Here is a 13,713-nt window from a genome sequence, read left to right on the forward strand (position 1 = left end):
TAAAATATTAAGTTTGGAAATCATTTTACAGATATGGTGAAAAAACTGAATGGAGGTATAAAAAAAACACTATATCATTTAAACCGAAAACACACACTCATTGGCAATATGATATTATGAAAATTGTTAAAACTGGTTTTCACTGAAGACAGATATTGTATATCAGGTCATTTTCTTGTAGGCTTTATTTTTTTTTCTCTATAAAACAAGCAAGTTATCTGCGCTTATATCTAATTAATAATTATCTAAAGTTCTTATTTAATTTTCCTTTGAAATGTTAAAATCAAAATCCTGTCCAATCTTATTGAGTTGAAATGCTCAAGAAAATAGCTGATATATAGTATTTACCACATGTGTATTTGGATATGGGATTACACATTTGAATATACAGTAATTGCAAATCACATTCAGATATTGCTTCAGCATACACTGTTTACTGCAAGTGGTTTTTTAAATCTATAATTTTATCAATTACATCTCTGTATAGGTAAGTGTCTGTTTTTGACATTGCTGTTAAATATACATTCTTTTTCCAAAGGCTGCAACAAAAATACAGGCCAACTACAGAGGTCACCAGGCCAGAAAAGAGGTCAACGACTTAAAGACAAAGAAGGAAACAGATGAAAAAAAGAAGAAAGAAGATGAGCTGAGAGCCAAAGCAGCCAAAGAGGAAAATCAAGCTGCAACAAAGATTCAGGCAGGTTTCCGCGGCCATCAGGCTCGCAAGGAAATCAACCAGAAAAAACAGGTACGTGATGTGAAAAATACAAAAGAAGACGCAGCTGCAATTAAAATTCAATCGAGTTATCGTGGTCACAAAGCTCGAAAAGAAATTGCAGATAAAAAGGTAAAAAGAACAGAGAAGAATACAGAAGAAGAAGTTGCTGTTACGAAAATCCAGGCAGGATTCCGCGGACACAAAGCTCGGCAGGAAATAAATCAAAAGAAACAGCAAAGGACAGAAACGAAAAATGAAGAGGAGAAAGCTGCGACTAAAATACAAGCAGGATTCCGTGGAAATCAAGCGAGGAAAGAAATAGATCTAAAAAAGAAAGAAAAAGTAAAAAATGAAGAAGAAGAAAAAGCTGCAACAAAAATACAAGCTGGTTTCAGAGGACACCAAGCAAGAAAAGAAGTGAAAAAGAAAAAGGTATTTTGTGATAATCATGATAAACAGTTGTCTAACAATTTACTTAATGTAGATGATCTTGCTGAAAATGGTGAATTTAATGAACAAAGTGAAAGTACAAAATCTGTTAAAATATTAGCTCAAATAGAAAGTACAAATTCTCCTTCAATTTTAGATAAAAGTGAAAGTACAAAATCTCCCTCAAGGCTATCAAAAAGTGAAAGAACTAAATCTCATTTAAGTTTTTCAAAAAGCAATCTTTCAAGTCACAATGTTAATGATCAAATAGCTCCTTTAGATTCAAGTATGTCAAAAACTGTGTCTAACATATCCCAGAAAAGTAAACGTAGTAGAGGTGGAACACATGTTGATTTAAGGGAGAGTGAAGGGATTGGGACCAGTGTTGATTCATTTAGTCCAAAGGGGTACCAGTCTGATAGGGAAACTGTAAACAAAGAAGAGACTAAAGTTAGTGATGATATTAACCTTATAGAAAATCAAACTGAGGCTCAAAATGAGAGTTGTGATAAGACACTAAAAAAGGAAAATAGTCAAGGTAGCAATATTGTAGGATGTTCACTACAATCATCTGAAAGCACAGTAGATTCTCATTGTGATGAAGTTAAACTTGATGGTAAGAATTCAATGGAAAATTTAACACTGTCACAGGAAAATAGTCAAAATTTAAGATTACCCATGGAATCAAGACAAAATGTAATATTTCCCAAGGAAAATAGTCAAAATTTAACATTGCCCAAGGAAAATAGTCAAAATTTAACATTGTCCAAGGAAAACAGTCAAAATTTAACATTGCCCAAGGAAAATAGTCAAAAATTAACATTGTCCAAGGAAAATAGTCAAAATTTAACAATGTCCAAAGAAAATAGTAAAATTTTAACAATATCTAAGGAAAAGAGTCAAGATATAACATTGTCCAAGGAAAATAGTCAAACACTGATATTGTCAAAAGAAAATAGTAAACATTTATCAAAGTCAAAGGAAGAGAGTGTACCTTTGATGTTACCCAAGCAAAATAGCCAAATTGTAATATCGCATAAGGAAAACAAACCAGACTTAAAACTACCTAAACTGCTATCATGTAAAGCTGTCACGTTTGTTGATGATAAAAAAATGCACATCAAAAGGTCTTCATTCAATTTAGACCCTTTAATACCAGCAAATATAGAAGATATAAAACTTGCTCTTAGACGTTCAAAAACTTTTGGTAAAATGAGTGACTTGAGAATACAGAATTTAGAAGTTTTGAATAATTCAAGATTGCCTATAGTTATTTTACCCAAATCTTTGTCTTTTGCTGAGGACAGTTTAAAATGTGACAAGCTCGGGACAATTGAGAAAACAGACAATGGCAACTTAGACTCAAGTCGGTGTAAGAGTGCTGAAGCAATTCCAGCTTTCCTTGGGTCTATGATCAAGCATCATACTTTTCCAGAAATGTTGGAATCCGATATGGAAAAGATGTTTCCTATTTTCGTTGCTAGGTCTAAACGTCATAAAAGTTTTCCATATTTTGAAGTTAGAAAATCTGACAATTCAAACATGGAAGGGCTAAGGTCTGCCACTGACAGCCAGGCTAGTGAACCACTTGACGGGGACGACTTTATTGATACTGACTTACATACACGATCCCCAGGGGATGGGGAGAGTCTGACAGTCAATTTTGAATATGATAATAGTGGTAGAATGGAGGTTGATAGTCGGTGTGGAAAATTATCAAACTTAGGCCACTTGGGTAGTTTTGGGGACTCTGATACTCTAGATACTGAATCTATCTTGAAAACAAGCAGAACTGGTACCTTTGATGAAAGTGTTGAAATTGATTGGAAAAAGAAAGATACCAGTTTATTGAGAGAAATTGAAGATGAAAGTATAGAGTTAGAATTGATTAAAATAAAACACTCGGCCACTACATATCTTCAGGCAGGGGTCAAAGGTCATTTGTCTAGGTCTTATGCTGTTCAGAAAATGAAATTTCAGAATAATTCTGACGAAGTGACTGTTCTCCAAGCAGCAGTTAGGGGTATGATTTTACGTAAGCATCTTGAATTTCATACTTTTGATGATGACACAGAGGTTGAAGCAATTTGTCAGAATGATGCTGCAGTCAAAATTCAAGCCGTGTTTAGAGGTTATAGGGTTAGGAAAATGGATAAGGTCAGAATTCAAGACAAAAAGCTCCATGTGAAAAAACAGGTAACTTTTGGTTCAGTTTCAAGAATTGAAATAATAAATGGGGAATGTAAAAGAGATCTGACAGTTATAGGAAAAGAAATTGAAGATGAAGACTCTGTGATAAAAAAAATCAATGAAGACTTTGAAGGCACTAAAACAATCCCAGATGACAAAGAAAAACAAACACCAATTTCAATTGAAAATACAACAGCAACACAAATTCAAATAGCATACAGAAAGCATAAGAAAACAAAAACAGAACAAAAACTTAGTTTTATTGAAAATGCAGCAGCAACGAAAATTCAAAATGCATACAAAAAGCATAAAGGGAACAAAACTGAACCAAAACCAAGTCTAATTGAAAATGCAGCGGCAACGAAAATCCAAATTGCATACAAAAAGCATAAGCAGTACCAAACAAAACGAGAACTTAGTTTAAATCAAAATGCAGCTGCAGCTAAGATTCAGAAAGCATACAAAAGCCACAAAAGGAACAAAACTGAAAATAAAGCAGCAACCAAAATTCAAAATGCATACAAAAAGCATAAACAAAACACAACTGAACCAAAACGAAGTTTGATTGAAAATGCAGCAGCAACCAAAATTCAAAATGCATATAGAAAGTATACACTGAACAAAACTGAACAACAATATGTAGTCTGTACCATTATACAAGCTTCTTGCCATGCCTACTTAAGTAGAAAGAAGGGATTTGATTGGCTTAAACAAAATGAAAAATCAGATGACACATTAGCAATTATTAGGAAAAACTTTAAATCAAAACATCTTTGTAAACAAGAAAGTGAAAATTGGGAAAAGGAAGTTATTGACTCAGCTGTGACTGATGTACAAAATGTACACAGCAAGCAACTAAAAACAGAAGATCAGTCTTTATACAAATCCAAAGCAGCAGTTATTATTCAGAAACACTTCAGGGGCTTTCATATCAGGAAGGGCTATGTTAAACAGAGGGAAAGGGCAGATTGGGCTTCAAGGATAATTCAGAGAGCTTTCAAACAGTTGATTCTTAAAAAAGAACTAGAAAGAAAGGAGAAAGCAGCAACTGTGATTCAATCAAAATATAAGGGTTTTATAGCAAGAAAGCAATACAGAAAACAAAAAGAAAAGAAAGAAAAGGCAAAAGTTTTGATTCTGAAATCTTTGAAAGCTTGGTTAGTATTTAAGAAACATGTGAAAAAGACTGAAGCAGTTACTGCTCTTTCTGCAAGTGTAAGAGGTAAAATTTCACGTTTAAATCACAGGACAAAAATGGATGAACAAAAGGCAGCTAAAGTCATTCAAACAGCATTTAAAAAATATAGGTCCAACTTAGAAATGATTAAACATGATTTAAATGTAGAGGCTATTGATGTGGTTGGTTTGATTATTGGTTCTTCGTACAGTTGTTACGAAAGGCAAGTGGAACATGAAATTGAGGTCAGAGATTCTGCTGCTGTGGTAATTCAGTCCCATTTCAAAGGTTATAGGTCGAGGGTCAAATATCAACATATGAAAAGAGAAGCTGCTGCTATTGTTATTCAGTCACAGTATAAGGGTCATAGGTCAAGGGTGAATTACAAACATATTAAAAGTGAATCTGCTGCCATGGTAATTCAGTCAAAGGTTGAATGTGAAATCAAGCAGAAGGCTGCAATTTTAATTCAGTCCCAATTCAGAGGGTTCAGGTCAAGGGTCAAGGTCACAAAAAAGAAGCTTGAAAATTCTGCTACAGTCCTCCAGGCTGCATTTAGAGGAAAGCTATGTAGAGAACAAATAAGTAAGGATGAAAAATTCCTAGCAAAAGCATGTAAAGTCTCTAAAGACCAGCATCATTCTGCTGTGAAGGTTAATTTTACAAAGTCAAAAAATAAACCACAACTTACAGAAAAAAGGTTAAATGCAGCAATAACAACACTTCAGGCTGCGTACGCAGCACACCAGACTCGCGTACAATACAAAAAACAATTCAGAGAGATCAACCCAGATAGCGCTCGTTATTTGATTTCAGCACTAGAAGGTGTCTTATCACAACAGAATGATACATGTAACATTTCAATTGATTTAGAGGATAAAAAGGGGGAACATTGTAGAAATAGTGTAAGTGTTTCAAGTTCATTAGAATCTGGTTTTGTGACTGGTCGAAGTGAATCTAAGGAGGCTGAAGGTTTGTCAGATTTTAAAATTGTGCCATATCCCTTTGAGGACAAGGCTGAGGTTGATAACCTACATGATAATCCAGATTCCAAACTGTCATCTGCTAAGCTACCAATATTTGATTCAGCAAGTGTGACTTTAAGTTCTGAAACCAAATCAAAGCTAAAAAGTCCTAGAAGTAATGATAGGTCCAATCACATGTCCAGCAAACCTGTTTATAAAGTGGCTAAGTCATTTACTAGAAGTATTGATAAATTAAGTGTAATTAAAGAAGAAAACCCACCTCCCAAAAGAGAAATAGTGAGTGAGAGTAGTAAACATGACCTTGAAAATGAAACTAAATTGTCTACAGAAAACACTGACAAGCAAATAAGTAAAGAAAATAAACAAGAATGTGAAAATCAAAATACAAATGAGAATGAAAAATCAGTTTCTCTAGATTTGGAGCTGCTAAAAATTGAACAAGATGTTACTATCTCAACTGATACAGTTGATACAGGTATCAATAAACAAAATCAAAGTGAAGTAAGTCAGAATGAAGTTAAACCAAATAAAAGTGCACATGAAGCTGCAGTTGTCATACAAGCTTCATATAAAGCTCATAGGGCAAATATTGAAAAGGAAAAATTAGAAATTCCCAATACAATTATTATTTTAAAAAATCAGCAAAATAAAAATTCAATGTTTAGTGTTGATTCAATTGAGTATTACATACACAGTCACTTGCAAGCAACTGTTCGAGGATATTTAAGTAGGGTGGGTCTTGTTAATTATGGGGCATTAAATTATCGTCCTTCTGTAAAATCTAAGCAAAAAGAAACTATATGGTTCGTTTCCAAACTTAACTCAATTCAAAATGGTGGTGGTAGAATTCATAAGGTTAAGGATAGGGATAGAAATAACAAATACTTCAATGAATTTCAGACAAAACGATTGGACGGAAAAACAGAAGCTATAACTGCCATACAGGCTGCAGCTCGGGGTTTCTTAGTTCGTAGACGAATAGAGAAGCGTGAAAACACTAGACAGTTACTGACTCTTAGATCTGTTGCTCAAGAGGAAGTCATGGACATTTTGGGACTTATTCATGAGCGAGACAAAGCGGCCACCACGATACAATCCCGATATCGTGGTTACAAGGACCGCAAAGAATATAAGCGTATTAAGGTAAATGAAAAGAAAGACGATTCTCTGACATTCCTTCAAGCTAATTTCCGTGCTTTTTTAGCGCGTAAAGACATTAATAAACGTTTACTAATGGAAATGCGAAAACTTGATACTCCTGTAAATAGGCAAGGTTACTCTGATTCTGTTGATAAGGTGCAGGCTAGTTTCCATGGATTCCTATTAAGAAAATTAGCTTTTCCTAAACTTCATCAAATACTGAAAAGAGATGACTCAGCAACTGAAGTGCAGGCAGCCTTTAAAGCATACGTTGAAAGGTGGCACATACGGCGAAGAAGGGTTTCTGCCCTTGCTAGGTATCATAAAGCAGCTTCTGAGCTTCAAATAAATTTCTCAAGCTATTTGACGAGAAGAAGCATTTCTGCAAACATGAGTCGCAGAAACAGTTCGGCTTCAAAAATCCAAGCTGGTGTAAGAGGCTATTTTGGTAGAAAAGGATACCTACAGCAGAAACAGGCTGTTACAAGAATACAGTCTGGTTATCGTGGTTACAGAGCAAGACAACAATATGAAAGCCTGGCACAAGAAAGGAGAAGTTCTGCTGCTGCTACGATTCAGTCAAATTTCAGAGGTTTCAAAGTAAGAAAAGACATTCAATTGAAAACCAGAAATTTGGCTGTGGAGCAACTTCAAGCATGTTTCCATGGTTACTTGCTTCGTAGAGATGTTCACAATAGAATCAAGCAGATAAAAGCAGAAGAAATGCAAAAAGCTGCTGTAAAAATTCAGTCAAAGTTCCGTGGATATTCAGAAAGACACAGATATGATGTGATGAAAAGAAATCATGTAAATGAAAATCGTAGGATAAATGCTGCTACCGAAATTCAGGCTCATTTCCGTGGGTATCTGAGTCGTAAAAAAGCACACAGGAAACCAAGACTATATTCTTCTTATTCACAAAGAAGCAATATCGGTGACAATTCCCCTCTGTTTGTAGAGGGAAATGCAGTTAGGTTTGATCTGCAAACAACTGGAAGTATAAGTTCTTCCAGGCCTCGAACTGGCAGACTGCAAGCATCGTTGTCAAATATAAGTCGTGAACAAACTTTTGATATTAAAAATGAACCTTTTGTTCCCCCTAACGATGATTATGAGTTTAGATCTATGGCACGTTCCACCACAGCACATGTAGATTCCTTTTCACACTTACAAGAAAGTTTTCGTAGTTTATTATCTAGACGTAGAAAATCCACTAAACCATCCCAGCAACTTTTTCATGAAAGAACACAGTTGAAAGCATTATCACAATTGCAAGCTTGCTTTAAAGGTTTTCTCACTCGCAGGTTAATATCTAGAATGTGCCAGTATGACAGAGACCGAAGCCCAGTCACTAGTTCCCCAAAACATCCCTCACCTGTTCCCATGTTAACAAATCCTGATGAAATAAGGGTTAGTGGTTCCTTTCAACACCCAAAACAGGAAGTACAAAGTCCCATAATGCCTTATAATTTTAATGGAGAAATGGTCAATTTTGTTGAAGATGATATCCCTGTCAGGTCCTCTTACCATCGTCAGCACAGTGATGTTGGAGGAGGACAGGAACCAGTTGATGTCAGTAAGGAAGAGGTACCAGTGCAGTATGTCATGAGAAGTAGGTCAAAAGTAAGCGCAACTGACACACATCGTTCTTCGGTGAAGCAAGACGACAAACCTGTCCAGTATCTGTATCGCAGTCGTGAATCAACACAACATCAGACTCCTCATTCCAAATACGGAAAAAGTGCTAGTCGAAATCGATACGAAGAACCATCCCCAGTTCAGTCACATGATGAGGAACCCGTAAACACTGTAGTTTCAGAAAGGAGAAGATTTGAGGAACCTTCTCCTATTCAAAGCTCTGCTAGCCCAGTTTTAAGTAAAAAGAGGTATGATGAGCTTTCTCAGATGAATGACAATACAAATACACACAGGTTTGAAGAACCTTCTCCTACGAACAACAATACAAATTTACACAGGTTTGAAGAACCTTCCCCACTGGTTCATGACCAAGAAAATGTTGATACACCATTACCAAATAAAGATGACAGCAGATATGAGGAACCATCCCCATTTTTTCCAGATGAAAAAGTTATAAATGATACAGCAAGTCAGTATAGAAGATATGAGGAGCCTTCTCCATTTTTGGATAATAACCAAGTACCTGTCTCTGAAATTGGAAGTTCTGGTAAATTTGACGTTCACACTTCAGAAGACTATGAGAATCCTAATGATATTATCACACACCGTAGCAGATTTGAAGATCCATCTCCCAGCGACACTGTAAATCCTGACATCGAGTACCCAACCAGCCCGAGGGACACACTTCATGACCTGCCGAGTGTAGATAAATTCCGAAATCCATCCAGAATTACACACAATTCTAGTGAAAGTGAATTATCAATAGAAACATTTTCTCGTAAACTAGTCAATGAGATTCAGTCTAGTGCTTTACTAAAAGACGAGGCTGTGATCATTCTTCAAGCAGCATTCAAAGGATTCATCTTACGTAATATGTCACATTCTCGTCGTCTTAAAAAACTCTCAAAGATGGATTCCGGTGACAAAACCATTTTTGATGAAACAGCTGTACCCTTTTTACAAGCTGGATTCAAGGGATATCTTACCCAGAATAGGAATGTACAAAGCCCTCCAGAAATGTAAAATGTTGCTTCACTCTAAAAAGTATTTTGGGTGGGATTTTCAATTAAAAATTTTTTACTTTTCAAAAATATCATTCCATGGAAACTATCCCTTATCCTTAAATCAAAGTAAATTTGTCCGCTTTGAACCCTAACTTTTGATATTGTACAGTCTAACCATCTGTATTAGCATTAGTAGCATGAACATTGTTATGTTCAGTAGTAGCCAAATGTCATGCTGGCACAATCATAAGATCTTGTATATAGTCAGTTCTTCTCTCATGTATATATATAATGGCATAAAGTTGCCATAGTGCATTAGCCTATATATAATCATTTATATCTCCTGGCTTCTGGATTCTTTGAATGCATTCTATACAAATCATAATCGTGAATATAAAATGAAATTCTTGTTTTCTCTACAAACTTTTCACACGTGGTGGTTGGAACATTCCATTATTATATATTATGGAAACATTTTCTGCACGGTGGTTTCAATTCTTATCTGATATGAACAAGCAATTAATTTTCCATCAAATCAAAATAGTTTTAGTGAAAAAATAATTTATTTTCACTTGAATAAAATAAAACAAATTTTAAAAATATGGAAGATTTCTGTTATTTCTATTTCCGTTATTGGTCCATAATCAAACATGATTAAGTTGACATATGCAGCTTTGTATTACTTAAACAAATGTGAAATGTATTTAGTTTGGGAATAATATTAGGAATAAAATTGAGAATGGAAGTTAACACTCTATTTGATTCATTATTTCAACTTGAAATGAGTTATAAGTAGTAAAATATTTTAATTTTGAAAAGGCATAAATATTGTGTTAGATATTGAGAGTAATGAAATTGTTAAATCATTGCAGTTGACCAAGGACGTATATTATGTTAGTTATATGTCCTTGAGTTGACGTATAAGGATAATCCAAATACATCCAAACCCCTTGTTTGCCTTCAATTAAAAATCTTATTCATTTCTATAGACATGGTGACTAAAAATTCCATTTTCAAAAAAAAAAACTTTGTATTTTTTTAGTTCATTTTCCATAAGTATCCCCCCCCTTTTTTTAATTCATGCCCAACTAAAACTTGTTTGAGTCATTTAGTCTTATTTGATATGCCCACTTTATGAGTTCACGATACCAAAGAAATAAATGATAGGTAACAAAAAAATAAGACTTTGGAAAGAAAAATAAAAACTTTAGAAGCTTGTTCATAGACTAATATGGTAGTGGATATTGTACATTATGAAGCTGCAGTTCGTTATATATCAGGGTTTTCAGCAAGATCACGCTATCACTGCTAATATTGCTAATCATTTTAGACACATGTTGTACACATTTCTGTTTAGAGTGAAAACTGGTTCAATAATTTTATATATCATTCCAAAACAATTTTAAAGTCCTAATTTTTTCATTTAGAATTAACTTTGTACATGAATATTTGATATGTTTCTCTAGCTCTGATGAGACAATTCATTTTATGTTATACACTTAAGTGAAAAAGCATTTGCATATAATAGAAATCAAAACTTTTTGTTTGCCTATGCTAACAAAAGATGGGAATTTTGTTTGTAAGGGGAGATAACTCAGATAATTTCTCTCTCAAGAAAAACTATCACTTACAAAGCTATTTATTTAAGGAAATATTATATCTTTAATAGGTTTTTCATAGTTCAACTTTTCATGACAAATTACTGCTATTCATCACATTTCATGATTTCAATGTAAATATACCATTTTATTTTTCAAGGTCAAATAGTTATCAAAGGTACCAGGATTATAGTTTCATAAACATGAATTTTTGTAAATAGTAATTGAACCAGTTTCACAATACAATTCTGTGGCACACTAATTTACCCGTTTACCCCACATTGTTAACAATATATGTGTGTTAATTTTTAAAAATAGATGTGTTTCTATCATACCAAAGAATATTAATTTTGTGTATTATTTATATATGTGCCATAGAAACATGAATGTGTATGTTATTTGTGTATATTAGTTGGAAAAACTTCATTTTATTGCATTGTAAAATGGTGGCTTTCAGTGGTTGAGATTCAAAACTTTTTAATTGTAAAAAAATAATTTTGCACTATAAAATGTGAGATATATGTACAGAATTTCTAAATGAAATTCATTACTTTGTCATTGTACATATTTGATCTTTTTGTCACCTTAAAACTTGAGATATATGCACTGAAATTTTAAATGCCTGTAAATATTTCTTGAATCTCAACCACTGTGCCACCTGCAGCAGCATAGAATCAAAGCATGTACCTTGTGTCTTTCTAGGAGAACATCCTTTACCCTATACAATGTAAATAGAAATCATTGCATGGAACGTGTTATAGATTTGAATCGCATGTAAATTAGCTTTGAAGATTTTTGAATTGTATATTTTATCAAGAACCTTTTACATATGCTTGCCAAAATGGCTGCTGTTGTCTCAAAAATGACTAAATGTGCTATCTGTTAGGCCTACATCAGTGTCATGGTAAAACTTGTATTCAAATTAAGCAAGTGGTTGTTTAAAACGTTTGAACAACCCTTTAAGTTCTACCAGAGCAATTTATAATTACCTGTTTCAGAATCTAATGCATTCTGGATAAGATTTTCAAAAGTGTACGTTGTGGTTGGTTAAAAACGTCCTAAACAAAGGAAATTCAACCAATGATATGACGTTATTTTCATTTCGGTGTACGAACTATGAGATTACCCATAGTCCTTTAGGTTCTGAAAAGGTGAATTGTAAATAGTTTTTATATGATGTTGACCTCATTTTGATAGACTTCAGTCACTTTTGAGATAATGGCAGCAGTGATAGCTAGTAAAGTACCTTGCAGTTGCCTTTTTTCAATAGAAATGCATATTTTATAGCTTGTTATAGTGTTTGGTGAAATAATTGTATATTGACATATATATATATATAAAACAATACTTGAAAATAGTTATAATACATTTTTTATTATGCTTTTTAGTCATCAGTAATAGCTAACGGAAAACCTAACGGGATTGCTCATATAGTAAGTACAAGAGCATGTCAATATCACACGTTCATGAACACATGTAAACGTGTACAGTCATGTTAGCATCTAAATATACATATTGTTTATGTTGTGTCAAATTTAGACATAGGCACTTAGATGCATCAATTTTGAAATACCAATGAAAATGAAATAATTTGGCCAGGTTAAATGATGGTCATTTCATCCAATTAAAGAAATTACCTTTTCTTCAATAAGGGTCAAAAGGTCATCAGTCCTTATTTGCATGAGTTGATTATGTTCAGAATTGGTGAATATCAAGTAGCCTACAGTATTTAGATGTAATCACCAAACAATTGTTATATCATTTACCCAAATGTAAAAAAAAATAATTCCAGTCAGATGTATAGATTTGTGTATGAAACATTTTATGTTTCATTATTCCCTTATCATTACACTGCATCAAAATATACCATTGAAACATCATCTGATTCAAGTTCATCATGACTTGCAATTTCAAGGGTATATTTTGATGTAGTGTAGTGTAAAAAGTATACTGAAATTTCAAAAGAGAATACATTTTGGCAGAAGAAACATTATATGTGCATCAGATGATGTTTTTCATGCTACGCTGCTACTAAAAAAAAAATCAATGAGGCAAGAAATCTAAAACTTTTTTTATATTTTTTTGATTCAAGAAATTGCTATAGATTTATAGATTTATTGATCTTTTGGTGTTACTTGAAATTGTGTCATTGTATGCATGTATATATATGTATATCTATTGTGTTTTTTTATATTATTGAATTTCATATGAAAATAGCATGATTATATGATTGTAAACTGTACACTATCTAGTGAGAATTTGTTATTATAATGTAGATAGAAAATAATGAATGGTTACTTGTATATCAAAGTATCCTGTTATGTAATATGAATTAGCCTTTTTGTATAATATAATGGCCGATATATATAACTATGTGTGTTTTCTGTTGCAGACGAATAAAATGTAGGGTCACAGTTTTTTAAATAAAAATTTCACAAAAGTTAAAACTTTTAAGACAGCCTAAAATGTTTAGGCTGTCTTAAAAAAAAGGGTCAGAAAGGCAACAGGAAACACACATTTTTTTTTTCTTTGGCCTATTTTATTTGTATTTATTTTAAGGGGTAAGTACAGCCTTGTTGATTATTTGATTATTTACTCTAATTTGATGTTGAAGGAAAATTTGAAATATTGAAATATTTAACTATTTATATTTGCGGAATTATATATATTATTTGCATCGTTGTTTTATTTATGAAAATGTGAATTGTTCTCAAGTTGCAAATTTGTCTACAAATTTTATCATGTTAAAAATAAAATGTCTTTCTTTTCTGGCACTCGTGTAAAGTTAAAAGTTTAAGAAAAATGTAAATTTGATCATATTCTGTTATTCCAT

The 13,713-nt window shown here is 33.2% G+C and overlaps 1 protein-coding gene across 1 annotated transcript in view; it reads left to right on the forward strand.

The window, feature by feature from the left end:
• LOC139497481 (titin homolog) overlaps window positions 1–9,301 on the forward strand; it is a 101,130-nt gene extending 91,829 nt beyond the window's left edge. The window contains exon 14 of the mRNA XM_071285710.1: window positions 539–9,301. Coding sequence (XP_071141811.1) covers window positions 539–9,301 — 8,763 coding nt within the window. The remainder of the gene's footprint in view (window positions 1–538) is intronic.
• The last annotated feature ends 4,412 nt before the right edge of the window (window positions 9,302–13,713 follow it).

Source organism: Mytilus edulis, chromosome 12 (assembly GCF_963676685.1).
Source record: "Mytilus edulis chromosome 12, xbMytEdul2.2, whole genome shotgun sequence".
Lineage (NCBI taxonomy): Eukaryota > Metazoa > Mollusca > Bivalvia > Mytilida > Mytilidae > Mytilus > Mytilus edulis.